Here is a 27,500-nt window from a genome sequence, read left to right on the forward strand (position 1 = left end):
TCAACTTATTATTTCTTCTAAAAACTTTGCAAAGCCAACTGATGATCGTGATAACATTTTGCTAAAACATGAGGATGATTAGTTTGAGAAAAAGAATATCTTCACAAGTCCGTGCGTAAAATATCACGTGGTACCCTCTATAGAGGTGTTCTTTGTTGGAGAATGTGTATGGAACACCGGTACTGTCTTACATATGAGGAATAAACATTATACCCAGTGTTCTCTACACCTGTGCACCTAAAACTTGGGAGGTAAAAAATATGTATTTATTTAATTTAAGTCGTGTTCAGAGGAATTATAAGGTTTTTACCCCCCCCCCCCCTTTCCTCACCAACGGGTCTATAGATCTATTATTTAATTGTGTGCGGATTATAGGTCATTCATTTGTTTATGAAATTTCCACCTTTTTGATTTGTAAATATTAAAATATTTTAACTTCTAGACTGAAAAATATTTCGTGTAGCCTTTATATTTTCCAAAAAGCAGTGTCATTATTCACCCCATGCAGACAGACAATCTTATAGATGCAATGAATCAATCGAATTTCCTTTTTATTCACTGTCTTTGTGTAGCGTAATAACATGTTACCATTCTTTACAATTTTTCTGTCTTTATATGAAATTTAGAAGAAAAAGAACGATCAAATAAATTTTCACTTCGCAGTAGCATTGAGGTAGCGTATTATTGTTCCAGATATAGTTTTTTAAAATTAATTTTCACATATATGGTAACCAAAGATATATCGTTTTATGCTGAATTCAAGCAAAAAAAAAAAAAAAAATACATCTTGACCTATTGAGAGCAATGTTTAAATTATAATAATTTTCTAATGAATTCTACAGTCTTATCAAATAACTCTTGTATGGATTACTAGTAAATATTTTGTTTTCGAATATAATTGTTTCAAAATGAATGAATGGATGTCGCCCGCTAGCTGTTCAGGTTTCCCCCTGATGTCATAAGTGAAATGTTAATTAAGCAAACACTCGCTCATAATACTAAACACCACTGCGGAATCCATAATATATATATATGTAACTATTAAATAATTATTAATAATTAAAAGAGACAATGAGATAAAAAAAATAATGCGCATGGGCAAATATTAAATATTATTTAACTATTACTTACCGTAGTAAAATTACATTTAAGAAAATCATTTTACGTTCACTCTGAAAATGTTTGACGTTGTTGAAAAATATGACGTCATTATGAACTTGTTAAAGTATCTTTGATTAAAATGAAGAAAAAAACTACTTAGAGTAGACGTAGGACCAAAAAAAAAATCATATTTGACAACTTTTAACCTTACTCTATCAAAATCCGTGAAAAACTCAAATTGCATAAAAATTGCTAAAAAGGGCCCTTTTCCCATAGGCGCAATCAATTGTGTGACCAGTACTATTTTTATTTTAACATTTAACATCCCCCGGGTTGCTACGTTCCTGGACTTGGCTTTATATATACAGGTTGATTGAAATATCAAATGCATAAAGTTTATGCAATTTATTAATGAATTTATTATTTTAAAACATTGATTATCAATTTCAATAATGGACGTTAAAATGTATCTAATTATTTACGTGTACCGCGATAAACACACGGGTCCTGAACGGACACGCTGTCATTTTCACTTGTACATGTACCTATGCTTGTTTACACCTGACGTTATAATTTCAAATTAAGTTATCTTTTATTAACAACATATCAAAGTACTATCTGTAATATATTGTAAAATACATTTTTGTGAAATTCTCATCAATTAATAAATATTTACCACTTTATTTATGAGAACTCAGAAGTGTTAAAATCCACAATGTCATTATGACGTTCCGTAAAATGTACGAAATTCGGCCATATACATATGCTATTTTGAAGACCTCTTACGGAAAATATGAAAGAGATATTGAAAAAAGAAAGTTGGTTTGAAAAAATATACAGTCTGTAGATATATCTAGAGGCAAAATTGTCCTATTTCGAAAACAGGCGAATTTGTGTACTTTCTGAATCAAGCTCTTTCAACCAAACTTGCTACAAAGTATCCTTGGGTAAAGGGGATTCCAGTTTGTTCAAATGAAGGGCCACGCCCTTTTCCAAAGGGAGATAATTATGAATCAAAAAAAAATTAATGGCATTTTCAAAAATTCTTCTTCTCAAGAACCACTGGGCCAGGAAAGATGAAACTCATGTGGAATCATCCTCAAGTAGTGTAGATTCAAGTTTGTTCAAATCATGACCCCCCCCCCGGGGTAGGGGGGTCCAAAAGGGCCGACCAAAGTTTTACATAGAAATATATAGGAAAATTCTTTAAGGGGAGACAGGACACATGTCACATGACTAAAAAGACATATCACGTCATAATCAGTGATGATATACATGTTAAACGTTGTTAAAATCAATAATTCTTTTGTAATTTTTTTATCCTTAATTCTAAAATACATTCAATTTTAGAAATTATTATTAATAAAATTTTTAAAGATCTTGCCATTATTTAGATATTGTGAAGTTGCCCAATCCACACATTTGTTTCTCTTTACCCTGCAGTCTGACGTCAGTGACGTCATAGACGTAGTGTTTGAATTCTCAGTACAGCGAGACCAAGTATACACACCCATCATGGTCAGTTTTATTTCATAATAAACAGGTCACAGTTAATGTATCATGATAAATTTCTGAAGCAGATTTTTTAAAATTAATATTTTTTTGTGTTTAGTAGCAGAGATTCTCTCTATTTAGATAATTTTGAATGTTTATATTTTCGTGTGACATCACAATTGATTTCCCGCACTCAGAAAATACAAACATGAAGCGTTTTTATCATGCTTACGTCTAATTCAACGATGTCCTGTGCGATATTGAGGTAAGCTTCACCCTGTGATATTTATGCAGTAAATAATTACGATGAAGGACTGACATTCAATCGTAAATTTAGAAATATTTATTGACAGAATTTTTTCCAAATGAGGTTTTTGTCGTTGAAGCTGCCTTGAAAAATGCAGAAACTATCCCACCCAAATACTATATAAAATTAAAACAATTGCTTTCAGATAATTTTAACACTATGAATATTATGAAATTTTTGAGTATATAGTGTTATCTATCATATTTATCGTTTGTGCGTAAAAATTCGCATTATGGACTCCGTTATGGGCCCGTAAACATGAAGTATCTAAACTCCATACAAACTCTAAACAGAGCGGTATTTATGGGGCGATATCTTTTAAATGAGTCAAGAAATCCCATGACAGGACCGTTTTAAAATGTTAAGTACATATTATTTATATGGAAGCATGCTCAAGTAGTGTAGATTCAAATTTGTTCAAATCATGACCCCCAGGGGTAGGGCGGGGCCAAAATGGCCGACCAAAGTTTTCAAAGGTATATATAGGAAAATTCTTTAATAATCATTTTCTAAAAAATAGCAAAACCATGATTGGTCATGGGATACTTTTGGATTTAAACTTTACAATAAAAAACCATTTTCTACTTTTTCCTACCCTTCGTGCTCAGGTGAGTGATGTGGCCCATGGGCCTCTTGCTATGATATTATACTACCCGTGTTTTACCTTAAAATTGTATATAATCTTACTCTACTAAGATCCACTATGACGTCAGCGACTCGTTGGACATGCAGTGTAGGGAAATAGAAGAGTGGATCAATCTATTCCGTAATTTGAAAATATTTGCAAGAAAGTTTGAATGTTTTTAGATATTTTTTAAAAAGATGATGAACTCAAACAAACAGTCATTTTTTTTTTTACAAATACTGTGGTTTCAATCTGGTTTTGTACATATTTTATTAGAGTTTATGACGTAATTAAACTGAGTCACGTGACCATACATCCCTTAATCACGATAAAAGAAAACCATTTCAAGCACATCGGTGATTTTGAGTTGCCTGAGCCACAGCAAAAAAATGCTGCATGTGGTGTAAAATGACAAAGGACGTTATTCAACCATGTTTTAGTAATCAAAAAACAGTTGTTCTTTAATTATAAACGTAAAATCAATAGAAAGTGTAATCTTAGGCCATACCAATTTCTAATATAGTTCGTCGGATTCGCCGCTTCTGTTTTTAACAAATCAAAATTATAATATTAAAGAGAAAATGTCCGCGCGCGCGTCCAAAAATATTCGAGTACAATTTTTTTCTACTTTTTATATACCAAACGCACAAAAGACTTCGAAACGTGTATGACATAAGCGCGGGAGTTAGTAAGTTTGTAGATCTGTTTGTGAAGTTTTGCACGATGCCTGTGTAACTGTTCATATGTACCAGGGGTGTGCAAGGTAGGGCTGAAACGATACGCCCCCTCCACGATACGATACGTATTGCAATACTTGTGTCACAATTCAATTTTTTCAATACGATACAATTTAAGAACGAAACTATTCATAAGGTTAAAGAAAACGTATTCAGATTTACAAAACAAAGAGTTAAAGGTGGTGATACAATAGAAATATACTACCAGGGGTATGCAATTTAAAAACTCAAGTACTAGCCCACGGGCTAGTGGCAGCAATAAAGTAACCAGCCCACAGTAAAAAGTTATTAGCCCAAATATAGGAACAAATATTAAAATAAAACAAATGTTGAAAAAAAAATTAATCATTGAAAATGTCAGGGTACTAAGGTCAATCTTTTGAAAATTAAAATTTTATTCTTACTATTAAAATTAAATCATATAAAATTAATGATTATGACAGAAAATAAAAATGAATTTAAAAAAAAATATCTGAAGATCTTTTCTTTTCTGATTATTTTGCACTAGCTCATTTAGAATGAAAATAAATTCATTTTGTTTTCATATTAAATCCTTAAATACACTAGAAATATATTTCATGTGAATTACACTGATCTTTCAGTTGATTGAGTGATCGTAAATAATTTAATGAGATATCTGCATGTATTTACAATAAACGTAGGAAATTCGGATTAGGAAAAAAAAAGATCGTTTTTGAAGTAAATAAGTCAGGAAGTTAGTACTGAAAAATGGAGAAAATTATGGAGATTTATTGACAGTAGGAGCATGTTGCCTGGAAAATATTCACTGGTTGGGAATTTGATAGCAAAAAATGAGTAAAATACCGTTTGTACTTTATGTATTACATGCGTAGTTTTAATTTTTACTAGCCCGAATTTACTAATTTGTTAATTGCACATCTCTGATACTTGTGGTTCTGTTGATTAAGAACACTTTATTCGTATAAATAATAGCAGAGGCATCCTACTCTGAAACTTTACCGTCCCAATTTTCTCCCTCGTGTGTGTCAAACTGTTAAAATAAGGTCGAACCCGATCTATTTCAAAGAGTTAACCAAACCCGATTATAAGAAAATGTATCGAACCGAAAATCGAGATGGTGAATCAAAAATTGAACCGAGCACTTATATCGAACAATATCGATATTTCGGTGAATCGTTTCAGCCCTAGTGCAAGGGTGTGCCTGACGCCCGAGGCTACCATTTTTGAGGGTCGGGCTAGTGGTTTTCTGCAAAGAGGTAGCCCGTCTGGGTAGTAAAAAAAAACTACACATGCATGAAAAGCACAACAGGTAATTTCACTCGTTATTTTGCTATAAAATTCCCAACCAGTACAAATTTTCCAGTCAACATGTTCCTACTGTCAATAATTCTCCATAATCTTTTTTGTTTTTGCAGTACTACCTGACTTATTTACTTAAAAAACTATCTTTTTTTCTAATCCGAATTTCCTCTATTCCTCTGTTTATGGTAAATACATGCAGATATCTCATTAAATTAACGATCATTCAATCAACTGAAAGATAAGTGTTTTGTGACTTACATAAAATATATTTCTAGTGCATTTAGGCCTAATGATTTAAGATGAAAAAAAAATCAATTTAATTTCATTCTTAATGAGCTATAATTGTGCAATGATCAGATAAAGGGAAGATAATTTATTTAAATTCATTTTAATTTTCTTTCCTAATAATTTATACATGATTGAATTTGATAGTGTCAGAAAATTAAACTTTAATCCTAAAAAATATTACTTCAGTACCCTGACTTTTATCAGCAATTAATTTCTTTTCAACATTAGTTTTATTTTAATTTTTGCCCCTATATTTGAGCTAGGAACTTTATGGCTGCCACTAACCCATGGGCTAGCTCTTGATTTTTTTTTTTTTTTTTTTGATTGCACACCCCTAATACAATGGGTACAGTCGAGTCATTCACAGCAATAGAAATGGAAGCCAAGGAGATGTTTGAAACTTGACACATTTTTATTTATTGAAAAAAATATCCAAAAAAGTTGAGAATAATAAGTTCATGTGGTATGCAAATGACGTCTGTCTTTATTTTTAGACCCTCGTTCTTTGAAATCACACTTAATTAAAGAAAAAATATATATATATATTTTTATATTCGCTGGCCTCATAATTTTGAAACCCAAAATAAAAATAATATTTGTAAAAAAAATGTCGCCCTCTCGCCTCACTTTTTATTTTTGAAAATCCGAAGAACTACTTTACAAATTGGTGTGGCCTTACTGTCAAATGTTAAATCTCACGGACAAATCTGATCAAAAATACTGAGAGACGACGTTAAGGGTAAACAGGTCTGTATATAGCATTTATGGGTGAAGGGGAACAAAAATTGTAAATTTCATGGTCCCTGCCCCCCTGGGGCCTGAGGGATTGGGCCAAAACCACTATAATGAATGCAATTTTTAAAAATCTTCCTCTTTACTCCTGGTCATCTAGCAGTCAAATTGTTTGCATGATTGTAATTAGCATTGAGTCCTTTACCAAAATTGTGAAATTCATGGCCCTGGGGTCAGGGGTTCTAGTGCTAGGGCGGGGCTAAATAGATTATATAGTGAAAATGCATTATTTCTTTGAAAATATTCTTCTCTGCTCCTGGGCATTGAATAAACTAAATAAGTACATAGTGATGTTGAATAAGGCTGCCTCTTCCAAAATTGTGAATTTTAGGGCCCCAGGGTCAGGGGTTCTTAGGTGCTAGGGCGGGGCTATATATAGTGGAGCCTCATTTATCCGGACGATTTGGTTCCCAGTAAATTTGTCCAGATATGTGAAGCATCTCGATACCTGAATCACCAGTTAAACAAAACAAAATAACATTTAAAAATTCAGTTCCAATGAAAAATTGTCCGGATACTGTAGCATCCGGATATCTGGCGTCCGCATATCTGAAGGTCCAGATTATATGGTGAAAATGCATTATTTCTTTGAAAATCTTCTTTGCTCCTGGGTATTTAATAAACAAAGTGAATACCTAGTTATGTTGAATAAAGCTGCCTCATCCAAATTGTGAATTTCATGGCCCTGGGGTCAGGGGTTCTGGTGTTAGGGCGGGGCTTTATTAATTATATAGTGAAAATGCATAAATTCTTTGAAAATCTTCTTCTCTGCTCCTGGGTATTAAACAAACTAACCAAGTACATAGTTATGATGAGAAAGAACATCTCTTCAAAATTGTGACTTTCATGGTCCCTGGGTTGGGGGTTCTGGTGTTAAGGTGGGGCTCTATTGATCATAAAGTGAAAATACATTAATTCTTTAAACATCTTTACTGCTCCTGAGTATCAAATAAACTAAACAAGTACATATTTATGTTGAATAAGAGTGCCTCTTCCAAAATTGTGAATATCTGGCCTCTGGGTCAGGGGTTCTGGTGTAAGGGTGGGGTTCTATTGAGTATGTATAGTGAAAATACATTAATTCTTTAAAAATTTCTTCTTTGCTCCTGAGTATAAACCAATGAACTATATATGTACATACATAGTTATGATGAGGAAGGATGCCTCTTCTAAATGCATGAATTTCAGGGCCCCAGGGTCAGGAGTTTTGGTTTTAGGGCAGAACTCTAATGATTATAGAGTGAAAATTCATCAATTCTTCGAAAACCTTTTCCTTTGCTCCTGGGTATTATGCCAATGTTCTAAGGACATATTAATGATGATGATGAAAGGTGCCTCTCCAAAATGGTTAATTTCAGGGCCCCTGGGTCAGGGTACTTGGGGTGGGGGTTACATAGTCTGAAAATAAATTAATGCTTTGATATCTGCTTTTTGGTATGAATTATTAATAAACCATTTATGATGATCTAAAATTTATGATAAAATTTCCAGAATTTTGAAATATGTGCCCCCAGGTTCAGTGGTTCCTGTGAGGTGGGGTGCACAACTGGTTATAAGGTGGAAATGCATTTTCTCTTTGTTACTCTTATTTACCTCTGGGTATTAAGTAACCAAAGTAAGCAAGCTAAGTGTATAGTTATGATAAGCAAAAGTGCCTCTTTCAAAATTTTTAATTTCATGGCCTTTGAATTAAAACACGAACCAATTCAATTGTTGGAAAGTTGTTACATGATACTCAGGTTACCTGTAAGGCCCGTGGGCCTCTTGTTTATTTACCAATCAATATCTCAACTGCATAATTCAGGACTGCATAATTCATTAGGTGCTTGTCTAAGTTGGAGGGAAAAGTTCACCACCTAGACCAGATGTGACAGTCTCAAATTGAATCAAGTAAATTTTTTACAGATATGTTGGAACTTTTATTGCCAATTGTGCTTCATGACATCAAATCATTAAGGCCACAATTTGTGACAAATTATAGTGCCAGGACTGACAATCCCAAACGGCAAACATCATGTTTTTCTTCTCAGCTCCATCATAGGGACTCAAGACAATCTTAGCAAAATTGGGTATATAGTATAATAGGGGAGAAGGGACCTAACGAGCCGCCATTAATTCCTCGGTGCCTCGCTTCAAACCTTATAAACTTTGATTTTTATTCAAAAACTGATGAAAAAGTTTTGCCAGTTGAAAGGCAAATTGTTGTCCTTTATTGTCATAAATTGATCATATAAATTACCTTACTTCATTAAAACTTAGAAAAAAATAATTGAACTTCTGAGAATTAGGTTGCAATCGTTAACCCTACACCATTTTTCCATGCAATTTTCGTACATTACCTTAATTTTTCCGCACTCATCTGTTGCACTGTATTTTAGAGCAACATTTAAAAATATAACTGCTTTTGGTCATCCTCACAATATTTGAGGGACCATTGAGCGTCCGTCTCAAGAGATCAGCTCCATTTTCACTTTCGATTTCGAGTTCAATCGGGTCAGCCATACCGTAAAATCCCGTGTATAGAGCACAATGTTGTAAAAGACGCACCGCCAACTTTGGGGGTAAAAATCCTGAAAAAAACGCTGGTCCTATGTAAAAAGCGCATCCCAAAAATGCAGAATTTGGATGTGACATTACTTTTACTAGTACAGTAACTTAAAATAAAATAATGAAAAATTTACGAATCTCAAACAAAAGTAGAACGTCAGTTTTTTCACTTTACATATTCAGATGTGCATGTGTGAACATTTTAATTTAATCTTTGTAATAGTTATCTAACAAGAGATAATAATACTTGATTATTTTCTTTTAATTATTTCCAAGCCAAGCGTGTTATCAATTTATGCTTACCAGTAGAATGCATATATACCAAGCACGTGTCAGCATGTATACGTAAACAAAACTGGGTCATACCCAAGCGATATTAATGTCGAAAATTTGGCTTTTAGTAATTAAACAGTTCTTGGTATCCATTGAATGTAATTGACTGTTTTTACAAATACGTTTATATGTGCTTACACTGGCTAGTATTTTAATAACGCAGGTGTTGAAGTGATAATTATTTGTTATATAAACAATGGTCACGGCCTACGTGACAACATAGACTGAAGTTAAATATAACAATGATGCGGCAATAGAATCTTTAACGATTTGTAACTGGAATTTCATATCTCAAATTTAAAAAAATAAAAATAACTTATAAAATTGAGAATAATTCAGAAAACATCAAAAAGATTATAGCTGTTGACTCATTTATAGGTATTAATTAAATACATCTATGTCTTAAGCGACATGCATTTCGTTGATGATATAAGCGACGGTAGTTCAAAATGGCAGAATATGCAATGGAAATAAAATATAAACAAAGATCGTTTTTCCTCAGAATTTTATTTTTGAAACGGTTTTCTTTTTTTCAACACTAAGGGTATATATTTATTTCTACAACAGGTAGGGCTTACGTATATAACTCTCTGAAATTAGATTAACATTGACGTAATTGGTTACAAAGGATAATCAATTCAAATGGATCAGGAAAATGGTCATCGGCTCTGAGAATGTGACCTGAAAAAAAGGGGGTTGAATTTTGTTCCTATGTATTGAGCGCATCCCTACTTTTGAACAATTTTTTGACGAAAAAAAGTGTGCCCAATACAAGGGATTTTACGGTATTTGATTCCATAAACAAGTAATATTATCCAATGATATCACCGTTTAAACTTACATCATTCAGTGCGGATTTCATCCAATATGGTTGACCCGACTAACAATTTCCGGACTATTTTGATAAATTTTACTGAAAAAATTTTCAATGCGATGGGGTAAACGTGAATGCAGTGGGGCCTGAAAACCAATCATAATTTTTTATTTGGCCTAAATACTTACCTTCAAAAGGTTGTCCTTTCACTTTGGAGTTCCGAATAACAATAAAGACTGAACGACAAGAAAAGGCTGAATGCAAGGTGAACACAAATTGAACACAAAGTGAACAGAATGAATAGTGAACAGTGAACAGTGAACGTTTTGTGAACGCTGAGCGTATGGTGAACGGTGAACGAAAAACTGTGAACGGAGAGCAAACGATGAACGTATGCTGAACGAACGGTGAGCGAATGGAAAAATGGGAAAGTAGAACGTTTCAGTGACTGTACCATATGGAAAAAAGTCACCATTAAAAATATCCATCCTAATCAGAGAGTTTCTTTAGTAGCAAGAGTTAATATTTGCAGATGGATTTCAAACTTTTAAAAAAGTGTGTCTAAGAGTTGTCACTAATAATTAATCATCATATAAAATAAATTTTTAAAGATAAAAAAAATGGCTTCCCTAAATGTTTCTGGAGACGACTGCTTATCTAAAAAAATGAGTGCAATGTAATTTTATTATCTGTTTTTAGGGAGCTGCCACAGCTGCTGAAAAACTAACAGAACTTGATGCATTCAAGAGAGCTCAAACTGTTAAGATTAACCCAGATAAACCACAGGAAAATGCTAGATTTCTTACGATGGAGGTATGTATATTCTTACTCAATATAATAAAACTTACTATAGATCCTCCACAAATTCATTGTGAAAGTTCAAATGCAACTAATTTTATCACTCAATTTCTTGTACAAAAAGGCTGACAAGACCCTTTTGGTACCAACTCCTCGGTTGCGCCATGGACTGTTCAACAAATTGTTGCCTCCACAAGGATGTGGAAAAGAGATTCTACGTTACTGCTCCACCTCACAGGTACAATTAAGTTTGAACACCAGTGGGATCTAATAAAGGGAGATAATCAAGAAAAGGCAAATATAGAAATATGTGTCTTTTAAAAACTTGAAAAAATATTCTCCTTAAGAATGTAAAACACCCCCACCCCTAAAAATTTCCTGTCATTTAATTTTCGTTTCTCTTGTATGTTTTATAAATGGCTGTATATATCTATACTTATATTTTGATAAATTTTGCAAATAAACTGTGAAACGGCTGAACCAGAGCAGGGACCACCCTACAACCAAAAATTTAGGGAGACCTCACTTCTCCCTCAGAGAAATTTAGGGAGAAGTTTTGAAATTTAAGGAGACTTCTTGGTGCGTGTGATGCTCACTGATCATTTTAAAACTTTTTAGAAATGAAATTATTTCATTGTTTTTAACTTAGAATACACATTTCAATAATTTTTCTATGCTGACATCAGAGTTCTTGAAATCTTTCGGTCCTGTCGGCAAGACCGATAAAAACAACTAAGGACTGATAACTTTACGTTCTGTGTCAGTCCAAATGGCCGGTAGATGTTGAGAAAGCAACTTACGAAAATCCGACTAAATTTCATACGAATTCCCTAAAACCGACCAATCATAATCTGTTAAACGTTTTTCAGTATCTCGTAATGACTTCTTCGATGAACGCAAATACCAAACTATGATTGATTAATTGTTTAAACAAGTTTTTGACGCCGATAAGGTATTAGCCAGGTGAGAAAAATCAAACTAAGATTAAAAACCTATGAAGAAAATCGACCTCCCACGGGAATTCAGCGAAATTTGTTATACGATGATCAAATTCGCATGAAGTATGCAGTGTGTATTGACGGAGGGTGCCAAATGTAATGAAATAAAATTCAAATACAGTTTTAATCTTCTTAAAATTATCATGATTATGTTTTATTATTTTGTTGGACTGATAGAAATCTGTCTGGATCGACCGACAAACTTCCTGTGGCAGTCAGTCCAAATGACTGACAGTGGAAAAAAGATTTCAAGAGCTCTGTGACATCCTAGTAAAAATAATCAGAGAGAGAAAAAAGATTCTGATTTTTTTTTTCCAATTACAAGGTATATCTAGCAAAAAAAAAAAACAACAACAACAAAAAACCAAAAATAAACAAAACAATGACAATGTAAAAGTTTTTTTTTTTTCATTTCTTGCATAATATGCATAGCATTAGCACAATTAAAATTTTAAATTCTATCTTTTATTTTAAATTTTCAGCCTTATTGCATAGTCCTAACTATGCGCCCCGATCTATAGATCCGAGGGTATATTGTTTTTGTCCTGTCTGTTTGTCTGTTTATCTGTTTGTCTGTCTGTCTGTTGTCAACTTTAACCTTCGCCACAACTTTTGAACCATGAGAGATAGAGACTTCATATTTAGCATGCATACTCCACTGATGAAGTTCTTTCAAATGACACCAAGATCAATGACATTGTGACCTTGACTGTGACCTATTTGCTAAAAATAGCTTTTTTGAACTTTCACCATAACTTTTGAACCATGAAAGATAGAGACTTCATATTTGTTACGCCTACTTCACTAATAAAACTCTTTCAGATAACACCAAGGTCATGACCTTGTGACCTTGATTGTGACCTGTATGCTAAAAATAGATTTTACGAACTTTCGCCATATCCACTGAACCATGAGAGACAGAGACTTCATATTTAGTGTGAATACCTCACCAATGAATGTCTTTCAAATGACACAAAGGTTAATGACCTTGTGACCTTGACATCTGCTAGAAAGAGTTTTTTTTAACTTTGTTGCCGCCGGGCACATAGTGTTTCACAAACACATCTTGTTTTTTTCTTATTTTCTCTTCAAAATTTTTCAATATTAGGCCTAAAAAAAATTTCTGAAAAAAGTTTTGATGTTCTATGTACTGCATGTTGATTGAACTCTGTATTCAGTCTGTATTTTCTTGGACAGTCAATAATTCCACAATTTAACAGTAAAAGTTGTCTGTATTCACAGCATGAATTAATTATTTGGCAATAAAAAGATCTAAAATCATGTTCAACATCTTTGGCATGACATCGATAGCTGACCAGCTGTTTTGCATCTTGTTGTGCATAACTTGTAACAATGGACTTTTTAGCTCACCTGAGCCGAAGGCTCAAGTGAGCTTTTCTGATCACATTTTGTCCGTCGTCCGTCTAGCTGTCTGTCTGTCTGTCCGTCTGTAAACTTTTCACATTTTTGACTTCTTCTCAAGAACCACTGGGCCAATTTTGACCAAAATTGGTACAAAGCATCCTTGGGTGAAGTGGAATTTAAATTGTTAAAATGAAGGGTCAGGTCCCCTCGCAAGAGGAGATAATCAAGAAAAGACAAAAATAGGGTGGGGTCATTACAAAATCTTCTTCTCTAGAACCACTGGGCCAGAAAAGCTGAAACTTATGTGAAAGCATCCTGGGGTAGTGTAGATTCTAAATTGTTCTAATTATGACCCCTGGGGGTAGGGCGGGGCCATAATGGGGAATCAGAGTGTTACATAGAATTATATAGGAAAAATCTTTAAAAATCTTCTTCTCAAGAACCACTGGGCCAGAAAAGCTGAAACTTATGTGGAAGCATCTTGGGGTAGTGTAGATTCTAAATTGTTCTAATTATGACCCCTGGGGGTAGGGCGGGGCCATAATGGGGAATCAGAGTATTACATAGAATTATATAGGAAAAATCTTTAAAAATCTTCTTCTCAAGAACCTTTGGGCCAGAAATGCTGAAACTTATGTGGAAACATCCTGGGGTAGTGTAGATTCTAAATTGTTCAAATCATGACCCCCGGGGGTTGGTCGGGGCCACAATGGGGAATCAAAGTTTAACATAGAAATATATGGGAAAAATCTTTGAAAATCTTCTTCTCAAGAACCACTGGGCCAAAAAAGCTGAAACTTATGTGGAAGCATCTTGGGGTAGTGTACATTCTAAATTGTTCAAATCATGACCCCCTGGAGTTGGGCAGGGCCACAATGGGGAATGCAAGTTTTACATAGAAATATATAGGAAAAATCTTTTAAAATCTTCTTCTCAAGAACCACTGGGCCAGAAAAGCTGAAACTTATGTGGAAGCATCCTGGGGTAGTGTAGATTCTAAATTGTTCAAATCATGACCCCCGGGGGTTGGGCGGGGCCACAATGGGGAATGCAAGTTTTACATAGAACTTAATATAGGAAAAATCTTTGAAAATCTTCTACTCAAGAACCACTGGGCCAGAAAAGCTGAAACTTATGTGGAAGTATCCAGGGGTAGTGTAGATTCTAAATTGTTCTCATCATGACCCCCAGGGGTAGGGCGGGGCCACAATATGGAATCAAAGTTTTACAATGAGGAATCAAAGCATCGTATGGTAGTGTAGATTTCAAATTGTCTAAATTATGATCAGTGGGGTAGGGTGGGGTCATAATATGTATTACAAGGGGGAAATCTGGTAAAGATTGGAATGGTCAGAGCTTCTCAGGTGAGCGTTGTGGCCCATGGTCCTCTTGTTCAAACCCAGAAGCATAAAATCTAGAGGAGTTCCAACAGAGTATTTGATAAGTAAGTAAGTAAGTAAGTAAGTAAATTTTATTTAAAGTCGGCATTGTATACATACATAACAATAAACATGAGCTCTGTAGAGCTCTTCAACCGACTATCACAGTTAAAATATCACAGAAAGACGTTTACACATAAATTATCATGCAAAAACACATGTACATATATACACATACAAAAATTATGACAGATAAAATGAATTTTAAGAATTAAACAAATTTTAAGAATTTATAGTTTCTTTAGAATAAGTTAAAGAAAAATAGTCAACTTGAAAAGCAATATGATTGCATTAAGAGAAACAAAAATAAATATAAAGTGAGTATTATAAATAAATAAATAAAAGTCATATGATAGTACATGTAATAAAATTAAGCACTAAGTTTAATTCATAAATTCAGATAAAAATAACTAATTGTATTATTAATAATATTAAAAATAAATAAATAAATAAAACCCGATAATTGAATAAATTTGAAAGTTTAGGAAATTTAAAATTCACACAGACATAGCTAAACCAAATTGAGAAGGAAGGAAAGAATGAAAAATAAAAATAAATAATAATAATAATAATAATTTTTAAGTAATTTATGTTCCTCATCAGTACACATCCTGCCTAGTGATTGGGTCAGTCCCTACCTACATAGGCAAGATATGCATATTGTGAGGTTAAAGGGAAAAAAACAAAAAAAAAACTAGAAAACAATGAAATAAAATGAGATAGGTGATATCATTAGAGAAAATGAAAGATTTCAAAAATAAATGAAGATTCAACTGTTTCTAAACATTGTCTCATCAGCCATGCAGCCCCACGCCGTGGTTTCTGCAGGAACTGCATTTGCATTTTTCCCCCGTCCATGTCTCTATGAAAGTTTTAAATTGGCTGAGGGTGGAAAGTTCCCTAGTATGATTTGGTAGAGAATTCCACAGCGTAGCAGCCGCATAGCTGAATGACTGTTTTCCATACCTAGTGGTTCTTGGCCTAGGTAATTCCAGGGTCTTTTGATATCTAAAATTGTATGTTGAATTTCGCTGTTGAACTAAATCTTGCAGGAACAGTGGGCATTGATTGTTTATAATTTTGAAAACTTCAAGGGCCATGGCTCTCATACGCCTGATTTTCAGTGAGGGGAGGTTTGATTTTTCTAGGAGCTGGTCATAACTGCTTGTGTAGTCATTATATATGAATCTTAGTGCTCGCTCTTGAATTTTTTCTATTTTTTGGCAATTTTGTTCACTGCTAAAATGCCATACCAGAGGACAATAACTAAAGTTGGACATTATAAAGGAGTGATAGATAGTAAGTTTACCCAGTTTACAGAGATGTTTCCCGACACGTTTTAACACATTTAATTGTCGAGCTGCTTTTTTACAAATATTTGATATATGAGAATTGAAGTTTAAGTTAAAATCAAAAGTAACACCAAGCAGTTTCACTTCATCCTCACAGGCAAGAGTTGTACCTTTCAAGTTTAAAGTAATGTTTTTATCATGCGTCTTTTTCCCCAGTGCTATTGCTTGAAATTTTTCTGGGTTTGCCTGCATTTTATTAGCTGAAAACCAATCGATGAGAGTGCCACTTTCCTTTTCAAGAGTAGTAATAACATTTTGTAAGATAGGATCAGATTTGGATAAGGTATTATCATCAGCATAATTGTACAAATCTGAATTTTTTACAAAATAAAAAATATCATTAATGAAAATATTAAAAATGACTGGCCCAAGAATTGATCCTTGAGGTACACCTTTAAAGATATCCAACAAGGTGCTTATATTTTGACTAATTTTGACACACTGTTTTCTGCAAGATAAATAGTTCTTTATCAGATCTACCGCAGGTGGAGAGAGACCATAAGATTTTAGTTTGAGCAGAACAAGATCATGAGGAAGGCAGTCAAATGCCTTGGATAAGTCCATTAAAATAGCAGCAACATATTTATTTTCATCAAGAGCTCTCTTCCAATCCTCGGTGATTCTTAATAAGGTCGATTGGCAGCCATACCCTGATCTAAATGCCGCTAAATAAGGGTTAAAAATTTTCTCAAAATAGTTCGATATTTGGGTGTTAATTGCATTTTCAAAAACCTTGGAAAGAGCTGGGAGGACGCTAACTGGTCTATAGTTTCCCTTATCTAAGACACTGTTCTTTTTGTGAATAGGGACTACTTGGGCTATTTTAAGGGAATCTGGGAAAACTGAGGATGACAGCGACATATTTACCAGTTTGGTCAAGGGACTGATAATAACAGGCTTCGCGTAATGTAGTATCTTTGGGGAAATCCCGTCTATACCCGTAGCTTTTCTGGTATTGATCTTACTGATTTGTTTACTTATAAATTCTTCATCAATAGGTTTAAATTGGAAAGATTGATCACTGAGTTGTGGCAAGTTTTCCCTAATTGCTTTAACACTTGGGTGATTATCATCAGTGCTTAAATTTGAATTTCCTATATTTTTGGCCACATTAACAAAGAAGTCGTTGAAGATTCCTGGTATTTTGGATTGGTCAGTTTCAATCACATCATTTTCTAACAAGACTGTATCTTACTGTGCACAACTGCCCTTGTTTGTTAAAAAAGGTTTAATAGTGGGCCAGAAGTCCTTAGATTTCAGACCACCTGTACATCTTTCCAAAAAGTAATTATTAACTGATTTATTCTTTAACTTTGAAGAAGAACTCTTTACTCTTAAGTAGAAAAATATGAAACCACAACTACTTACAGACCACTTTACTGTTAATAAAATTCAAATTACAGTTAAAATGATAAAAAATAAAACAAGAAATCCGAGTGTTTGCTCATTAAAAAGAAAAAAATCTGGAGTTCTGTCAGTTAATTTACTTTCTAGGTAAACACAAAAGTTTCAAAACAATAAATCAAGCTCATTAGGCCTTAACTGTTATGACTAGATTCCAAAGATTGAATAAAACTGAGTCTTAAGTACTCCACAATCACTGAATCACTTATTCTTTTTTTAAAAAAATAACGTCTACATGCTTTGACTTGAGATTTGGCCTTTGGGCAGACACTGTGTTCCGTGCTGTAGAAAATACACGTTCGGATGGCACACTTGTTCCTGGTATGCACAAGTACTTTTTCACAAGTACAGCCAAAAGTGGGAACTGCCTTTGGTTTTCTTTCCACCAATTTAATGCATTAGCATTCACTGGGACACCAGGGCAGCTCTTTACTGCAATATCTCATCCTCTGCTGCCTGAAGCTTAGACTTTTTCAAAGGTGGACACACTTTAGTTATGTAAACATCACCAAGGATGTCACCAAGGGTACTAGATGAAGGTATAGATTTTGACTCAATTTTCATGATCTTTGGAGAAATAGGGTTCTCCTCAGGAGGGTGAGAAGCAGATTCATCTGAAACTGAAGGAAGTGTAGGCATAGGATCAGTCTTCAGAGTAATCTGCGTGTTTGTGTTAGAAAGACTTCCTGCCTCCCTCACTAATGTGTCAAAAACTGACAATCAGTCCTCCTCAGATAGATATGGTAGTGTTTTGAAACGAGGATCAAGGGCTGTTACTTTGTTCAATATGTTTTCTTTTGTAGCATATCTTTCTTTAAGATTCAATGACGTTGATTTTTTCATGTTTACTATTGTTGGAGTGTCACCTTCTTTTTGGAGAAGGACATGATCAAGTAGCTGGTGATGAATGGGCAAAATAATGGAAGCTGTAGGACTTCACTGCACATTGTTGTGGTAATTGCCTTCAGTGGTTTAAGGCAGGTAACAACATCCTCAGCAAGGGTAGTTTCATCATCAGAGAGAAACTTTAAGTCTTTATCCTTGTTTTTAAGATCCTTGCTTACCAGGACACTAACTACAGCTGCCTGCATAGATAAGTACCTGTCAAGCACGTCATATGCACTATTCCACCTAGTGCAAACATCAATGACAAGTTTGTGATAGGGAAGTTCCAGCAGAGATGCTTGTGTTTTCAGCATTGCAGATGCAACACTACTCCTGTGAAAAAAACCAACAATCTTTCTGACTCGGGCAAGAAGACGTGTAACTGACTGGACTCCCAAACTTTTCTGAACAGCTAAGTTTAGAGTAATGGCGTAGCATCCAAGATGGAGTTCACACTTGAGTAGAACCCCTGCTTTAGTCATATTTGCAGCATTATCTGATACCATAAAGAGTGGTGTCCTTGGTATGTTCCATCGTCCACAGCTTTAGAAATTGCCTCAGCAAGGTTTTCACCTAATTTAAAAGTTGAAATGATTTCAAAATTATTCATCACTTAAGTTTCTTTTAAGAGTATTTACTAAAATATTTGGATAGAAGTAAATTAATTTACCTGTGTGACTCTCAGGCAGACACCGAGTCTGAAGAACAAAGTTCTGTAGTTCCCATTCGTCAGTAATGTGAGTTGATGCTATGGTCACATAAGACTCAGTGGATCGTGAAGTCCATCCATCAGTTGTAATAGCAATCTAATAACAAGAGGCCCAGGGGCCACAGCGCTCACCTGAGCACATCAGCTAGGAAAAAACACATATCAGATCAGACCTGAAAGTTAACTTAAGCTGGGGGGGGGGGCTTGAATTTTAACCCCCAAGGGAATCATAATTTGAACGAACTAGAATCTACATTACCTGAGGATGATTCCATACAAATATAACTAATCCTGGCTTTGAAGTACTTGAAAAGAAGATTTAAAAAGGTTTCCCTATATATTTCTATGTAAAACTTTGGTCGGCCATTTTGGCCACACCCTTACCCCGTGGTCATGACTTGAACAAACTTGAATCTACACTACCTGACGATAATTTCACATGAGTTTCATCTTTCCTGTTTTAATGGTTCTTGAGAAGAAGATTTTTAAAGATTTTTCCTATATATTCCTATGTAAAACTTTGATCGGCCATTTTGGCCCCGCCCTACCCCCGGGGGTCATGACTTGAACAAACTTCAATCTACATTACCTGAAGATGATTCCACATGAGTTTCATCTTTCCTGGCCCAGTGGTTCTTGAGAAGAAGATTTTTAAAGATTTTTCCTATATATTCTTATGTAAAACTTTGATCGGTCAAACTTGAACAAACTTGAATCTACACTACCTGAGGATGATTCCACATGAGTTTCATCTTTTCTGTCCCAGTGGTTCTTGAGAAGAAGATTTTTTAAAGATTTTTCCTATATATTCCTATGTAAAACTTTGATCGGCCATTTTGGCCCCGCCCTACCCCCGGGGGTCATGACTTGAACAAATTTGAATCTACACTACCTGAGGATGATTCCACACGCGTTTCATCTTTCCTGTCCCAGTGATTCTTGAGAAGAAGATTTTTAAAGATTTTTCCTATATATTCCTATGTAAAACTTTGATCGGCCATTTTGGCCCCGCCCTACCCCCGGGGGTCATGACTTGAACAAACTTCAATCTACACTACCTGAGGATGATTCGACATGAGTTTCATCTTTCCTGTCCCAGTGGTTCTTGAGAAGAAGATTTTTAAAGATTTTTCCTATATATTCCTATGTAAAACTTTGATCGGCCATTTTGGCCCCGCCCTATCCCCGGGGGTCATGACTTGATCAAACTTGAATCTACACTACCTGAGGATGATTCCACATGAGTTTCATCTTTCCTGGCCCAGTGGTTCTTGAGAAGAACATTTTTTAAAAATGCCAATAATTTTTCTCTAATTCATGATTATCTCCCCTTGGAAAAGGGCGTGGCCCTTCTTTTGAACAAACTTGAATCCCCTTCACCCAAGGATACTTTGTGGCAAGTTTGGTTGAAATTGGCCCAGTGGTTCTTGAGAAGAAGATTAAAATGTGAAAAGTTAACGACAACAACGACGACAACAACGACAACGACAACGACGACAGACAACGGACAAATTCTGATCAGAAAAGCTCACTTGAGCCTTCGGCTCAGGTGAGCTAAAAAATCAGACAATTATTAGTCAAAAAGTAATTCAAATGGTTAAATTACTTTAAACCAAAATATATATATTCTGGTTATTGAAATTAGATAAAATCAGTAATATGTAAAATTGTTTTGCATTAATGATTATAAATTTTAAAAAATCTTCCTTCAGTATAATTATATAATGTATTGTGAATGTTATAATATTATTCTTGATCATGTTGATCATAATTTACCTGGCCAGCATTTTTCAACCAATCCTGAACTTGAGTTTTGACTGTCTCATATTTTTGGGGTATCAGAACATCAGAACATTCTTAGAAGGACACTGATAGCGAGGATCCAAAGCCTTTACCATTGTTCGGAATTCTGGAGCGTCAACAATTCTATATGGTCTCAGATCTTTAATTATAAAGTTGGCAATGGAATCAGTAATTGCCATCGCTTTTGATGATTTTAGTGAATACTTCCCAGCCATGATATTTGGTAATGTCTGTTAATTGAGATGCCGCTAGCTTCAGTGGCTTAGCAATTATTTTGATCACTGGTGTTTTGTCTGTGTTATTGTTTTTGTCATGCTTGACCGGAATGCTAGCCAAGCCATGCATCCCCATTGCAGCTGGATGATACACAAGGATGTGAGCATTTAAATTCGAAGTTCCTTCAGAATACTTCACTTCACTATTGCAGTGTTTACAAATTGCTACATTTGAAAGCAATACCCCATCACTTTTTCTTTTCTTCAGTGAAAAGCTTTGCCTAAACGGCAGCTTTAGCCTTTGTGTTCTTCATCACCTCGAACTCTTCGGCCATTCTAACACACTAGAAACTAAAACCAAAACGTACTTTTCCTGCAAAAATATGACAATAGAGAAGGAGATCAGAAAGCCAGAGTTGTTAAACAGTTTGATAAGATAATCCTTTGAATAAATATAATTTTATAAATAATGAAAGTATTAAAGTAAATAGAATTAACGTCACTTTTTGAGAATCTAGATTTTCCGAATTTCAAAGATCAAACCATACCCGGACCCTTGAGTTAGTGTGAAAGTTCGGACATCCGGTGTTGTTATTTGACACGATTAAAAATGCCTGTGGTGTTGTTGACAAGATGAAACACTTTATTTCAACATTTTCTTACAATTTAAAATTGTTTTATCTATTCATATATATCGTAAAATACCAGTATCTGACTTTTATATCGCGATATATTGTCACCATGGGATTTACCGCGATATACCGATATACCGGTAATATTGCGCACCTCTATTGCTTAGGATGCTGGATGTGACCTACATTTTTCAGATGAGTTACCAGGTTGAAGTTTTTGGAGCAGGTCTATTCCCAAGTAACTATAAGTCCTACTCGGACCAAACTTGCATGGATGATGCATCTAGGGATGGTCACTACCAGACTTGCTTCAGATGCTGGATGTGACCTACATTTTCCAGATGAGTGACCAGGTTAAAGTTTTTGGAGCAGGTCCATTCCCAAGTAACTATAAGCCCTACCCAGACCAAACTAGGGCTGTGTATTGAACAAAATATTTCGATACAATACGATATGATATTTTTTAAAGCGATATATATTGGTTTCTAAAAAAAGTTAATAAAAAAAGGCTTATGAATCATTCAATGCATGAATTTTATGAAAAGTTAGTGTTTTATTACACATTTTAAAGTTCTTGACTCATTGTCATCACAAAAAACACTTTAAATTTAAACTTTTAATGTCTGTAAAATCAACATATTAAAATAACATTGTCTAAGTATTTTATATTAATTATAAAAACTGTGTTATTTCCTCAATAATTATCAGTGATTATATAATTATTGATTATTTTTAATTTAGAAATGTGAAATATAATCTTTGGTGATTAAAATTCCCATCTTTTTAACAGAATTAGACTAAAAACTGTATGTCCGATACGTATTGGAAATTATTTTTCGATACGATATAATTCTTGTATATCGATACGTATCGATATATTGATACAGCCCTAGACCAAACTTGCATGGATGATGCATCTAGGGATGGACACTACCAGACTTGCTTTGGATGCTGGATGTGACCTACATTTTCCAGATGAGTGACCAGGTTAAAGTTTTTGGAGCAGGTCCATTCCCAAGTAAATATAAGCCCTACCTGGACCAAACTTGCATGGATGATGCATCTAGGGATTGACACTACCAGACTTGCTTCAAATGCTGGATGTGAACTACATTTTCCAGATGAGTGACCAGGTTAAAGTTTTTGGAGCAGGTCCATTCCCAAGTAAATATAAGTCCTACCTGGACCAAACTTGCATGGATGATGCATCTAGGGATTGACACTACCAGACTTGCTTCATATGCTGGATTTGACCTACATTTTCCAGATGAGTGACCAGGTTAAAGTTTTTGGAGCAGGTCCATTCCCAAGTAAATATAAGTCCTACCTGGACCAAACTTGCATGGATGATGCATCTATGGATGGACACTACCAGACTTGCCTTGGAATCTGGATCTGACCTACATTTACCAGATTAGTGATAGGTTATTCCCAAGTAAATATAAGTCCTACCTGGACCAAACTTGCATGGATGATGCATTTAAGGATGGACAATGGAAACTTGCTTCGGATGTTGGATCTGACCGGCATTTTCCAAACGAGTGATGAGGTTAAATTTTTTGGAACAGGTCAATCCCCAATGAATTTTAAGACCTATTTAAACAAAACTTGCTTGAATATTGTTGTCAGAATAAATACTAACTGTTAAGAAAATATGATTTGAGATTTGCATTACGTAAATTGATAACATTCGTCGAGGTGTGCTTCATAATCTTTGATTACCTATGTTTTGTATTTACAGTACAGGCAACGCGGATCCCGTATTTCCCGCGCCCCGCCGCGGTATAATCACAACGCGGTATTTGGCCAGGTGAGACAGGTAAATCGCGTTCCCTCCGCGGGGAATTCATCACCTACCTGTCCCCGCCGCGGTTAAATCTTCGATAGATTACTGACATTTAGTATCGTAAACAAACGGGAGTTATCTCCCCGAATTCTAATTTGCGAATTTTCCCTGTAATAAAAAAAAGAATGATATTGTGTGTTTATAAATAAAAGTATATTCATTTATTTTACTATGAATAGAATTTAAACTAAAAAAAAAGGTTTATTTTTGTCTCTAAAATTACATATCAATCTTTGAAATTGAATAGAATATTTTATTAAATGTTACGTCATTGCAATTGGTTAATTATTTTGTGTTATTAAGTGTCTATCAAGAAACAAAATTAAATACTAGATATTTTAATTAGGTTTTTTTTCATCTTCATATTATATGCGAACTGTAATAAATGTTGAACTTAGACTGTTCTGTTTAAGTTTCGATAAACGATTTTCAGCATTCATTTGAAAAAAAAATGTACATCTTTGAAAAAATGTACATCTTCCTATTGTTTATATTCTTTTCCCAAATTTAGAACGCTTAATTTATTTAAATTAATTTCTCTTTATTGTATATAAACTGCAGGCATTTTTCTTAAAGTGTCAAGTTACCGGAAAACATTCGATGGCGAGAGTTTGCAGTTACATGTAGTAGGCACGCGAACTTAAATTTTCTTTATCCAAGATATCAAGAAAAAAATTCTTTTCTTCTTTATTTCTCATCGTTTATGTTCCGTTCCCAAATTTGGAAAACTTTTCTTTAATTTATTTCCCTCTTTTATAAAAATGTGCAGGCATTTTTCTGAAATTGTCAAATAACCGGAAAACATTCGATGGCGAGAGTTAACTTTGGGCACGTGAACTTTATACAAGAGATCAAGAAAATATATCGCTTCTTCACCTTCATATAACATGTATTACTTTTGTTTAAACAATGTCTTTTGAAGCATGGGAACTTGCTGATTAAAATATTAAGTTAATTTCTGTGTTGTGTCTTCAAATATTTAAGGGCCCATATTTGTGTTTGTGTTTTATTTGAACTGGAGAAATCTGAAATTTGTTCATGCTAATAGACATGATTTTATTAATTTTCGAAAAGAGCAGAAAATAGAACTGCATTCAAATATTAGCTATGAAATTATTGATATTCTGGATAGAATGACTTGTGATTATTTTTATTAGGTCACCTGAGTAACTCAGGTGACCTATTGCTATCACTTTTCGTCCGTCGTCGTTCGTCGTCCGTCGTTCGTCGTGCGTTAACATTTGAACATTTTCAACTTCTTCTCTGAAACCACTGAACCAATTTCAACCAAATTTGGCATATAGCATCTATGGGTAAAGGGGAACAAAAATTGTGAATTTCATGGGGCCTGGGGGGTGGGGCAAAAACCACTAAAATTAGTGCAATCTTTAAAAATCTTCTTCTTTACTCCTGGACATCAAGCAGTCAATCTGTTTGCATGATTGTAATCAACATTGAGTCCTCTACCAAAATTGTGAAATTCATGGCCCCGGGGTCATGGGTTCTAGTGCTAGGGCGGGGCCAAATAAGTATATAGTGAAAATGCATTATTTCTTTGAAAATCTTCTTCTCTGCTACTGGGTATTGAATAAACCTACTAAGTACATAGTTGTGATGAGCAAGAGTGCCTCTACCAAAATTGTGAATTTTATGGCCCCAGGGTCAGGGGTTCTGGTGTAAGGGTGGGGCTCTATAGATTATAATAGTGAAATTATATGAATTCTTTGAAAATCTTCTTCTCTGCTCCTGGGTATTTAAAATAAACTAACTAAGTGCATAGTTATGATGAACAAGAGTGCCTCTACCAAAATTGTGAATTTTATGGCCCCAGGGTCAGGGGTTCTGGTGTAGGGGGGGGGGGGCTTTATAGATTATATAGTGAAAATACATGAATTCTTTGAAAATCTTCTTCTCTGCTCCTTATTAAATAAACTAACTAAGTGCATAATTATGATGAGCAAGAGTGCCTCTACCAAAATTGTGAATTTTATGGCCCCAGGGTCAGGGGTTCTGGTGTTAGGGTGGGGCTCTATAGATTATGTAGTGAAATTACATGAATTCTTTGAAAATCTTCTTCTCTGCTCCTGGGTATTAAATAAACTAACTAAATGCATAGTTATGATGAACAAGAGTGCCTCTACCAAAATTGTGAATTTTATGGCCCCAGGGTCAGGGGTTCTGGTGTAGGGGGGGGGGGCTTTATAGATTATATAGTGAAAATACATGAATTCTTTGAAAATCTTCTTCTCTGCTCCTGGGTATTAAATAAACTAACTAAGTGCATAATTATGATGAGCAAGAGTGCCTCTACCAAAATTGTGAATTTTATGGCCCCAGGGTCAGGGGTTCTGGTGTTAGGGTGGGGCTCTATAGATTATAATAGTGAAATTATATGAATTCTTTGAAAATCTTCTTCTCTGCTCCTGGGTATTTAAAATAAACTAACTAAGTGCATAGTTATGATGAACAAGAGTGCCTCTACCAAAATTGTGAATTTTATGGCCCCAGGGTCAAGGGGGGGGGGGGCTTTATAGATTATATAGTGAAAATACATGAATTCTTTGAAAATCTTCTTCTCTGCTCCTGGGTATTAAATAAACTAACTAAGTGCATAATTATGATGAGCAAGAGTGCCTCTACCAAAATTGTGAATTTTATGGCCCCAGGGTCAGGGGTTCTGGTGTAAGGGGGGGGCCCTATAGATTATATAGTGAAATTACATGAATTCTTTGAAAATCTTCTTCTCTGCTCCTGGGTATTAAATAAACTAACTAAATGCATAGTTATGATGAACAAGAGTGCCTCTACCAAAATTGTGAATTTTATGGCCCCAGGGTCAGGGGTTCTGGTGTAGGGGGGGGGCTTTATAGATTATATAGTGAAAATACATGAATTCTTTGAAAATCTTCTTCTCTGCTCCTGGGTATTAAATAAACTAACTAAGTGCATAATTATGATGAGCAAGAGTGCCTCTACCAAAATTGTGAATTTTATGGCCCCAGGGTCAGGGGTTCTGGTGTTAGGGTGGGGCTCTATAGATTATATAGTGAAATTACATGAATTCTTTGAAAATCTTCTTCTCTGGCCCTTGGTATTAAATAAACTAACTAAATGCATAGTTATGATGAACAAGAGTGCCTCTACCAAAATTGTGAATTTTATGGCCCCAGGGTCAGGGGTTCTGGTGTAAGGGGGGGGGGGGGGTCTATAGATTATATAGTGAAAATACATGAATTCTTTGAAAATCTTCTTCCCTGCTCCTGGGTATTAAATAAATTAAATAAGTGCATAGTTATGATGAGCAAGAGTGCCTCTACCAAAATTGTGAATTTTATGGCCCGAGGGTCAGGGGTTCTGGTGTTAGGGCAGGGCTCTATAGATTATGTAGTGAAAATACATGAATTCTTTGAAAATCCTCTTCTCTGCTCCGAGGAATGAAATAAACCAATTACAAAGTTATGATGAGCAAGACAACCTCTTCCAAATTTGTGAATTTTATGGCCCTAGGGTCAGGGGTTCTAGTGATAGGGCGGGGCTCTATTGATTATATAGTGAAAATACATTGAATCTTTGAAAGTTTTCTTCTCAGCTCCTTGGTATTAAGCAGATGAACTACCTATATAGTTATGATGAGCAAGGGTACTAATCTTCCAGAATTGTGAATTTCAAGGCCCCAGGGTCAGGGGTACCATAAAGGAGGGGGGGGGGGGGGTACTTATATACTGAAACTGA

At 34.8% G+C, this 27,500-nt stretch overlaps 1 protein-coding gene across 1 annotated transcript in view; it reads left to right on the top strand.

Moving 5' to 3' along the window:
• The window catches only part of LOC134265375 (methenyltetrahydrofolate synthase domain-containing protein-like), an 83,472-nt gene that overhangs the window by 19,483 nt on the left and 36,489 nt on the right, over positions 1 to 27,500 (top strand). The window contains exons 4-5 of the mRNA XM_062747589.1: positions 11,022 to 11,135; positions 11,245 to 11,358. Coding sequence (XP_062603573.1) covers positions 11,022 to 11,135; positions 11,245 to 11,358 — 228 coding nt within the window. The remainder of the gene's footprint in view (positions 1 to 11,021; positions 11,136 to 11,244; positions 11,359 to 27,500) is intronic.

This window comes from Saccostrea cucullata, unplaced genomic scaffold (assembly GCF_032062105.1).
Source record: "Saccostrea cucullata isolate Sc308-1 unplaced genomic scaffold, CSIRO_AGI_Scuc_v1 ctg988, whole genome shotgun sequence".
Taxonomy (NCBI): domain Eukaryota; kingdom Metazoa; phylum Mollusca; class Bivalvia; order Ostreida; family Ostreidae; genus Saccostrea; species Saccostrea cuccullata.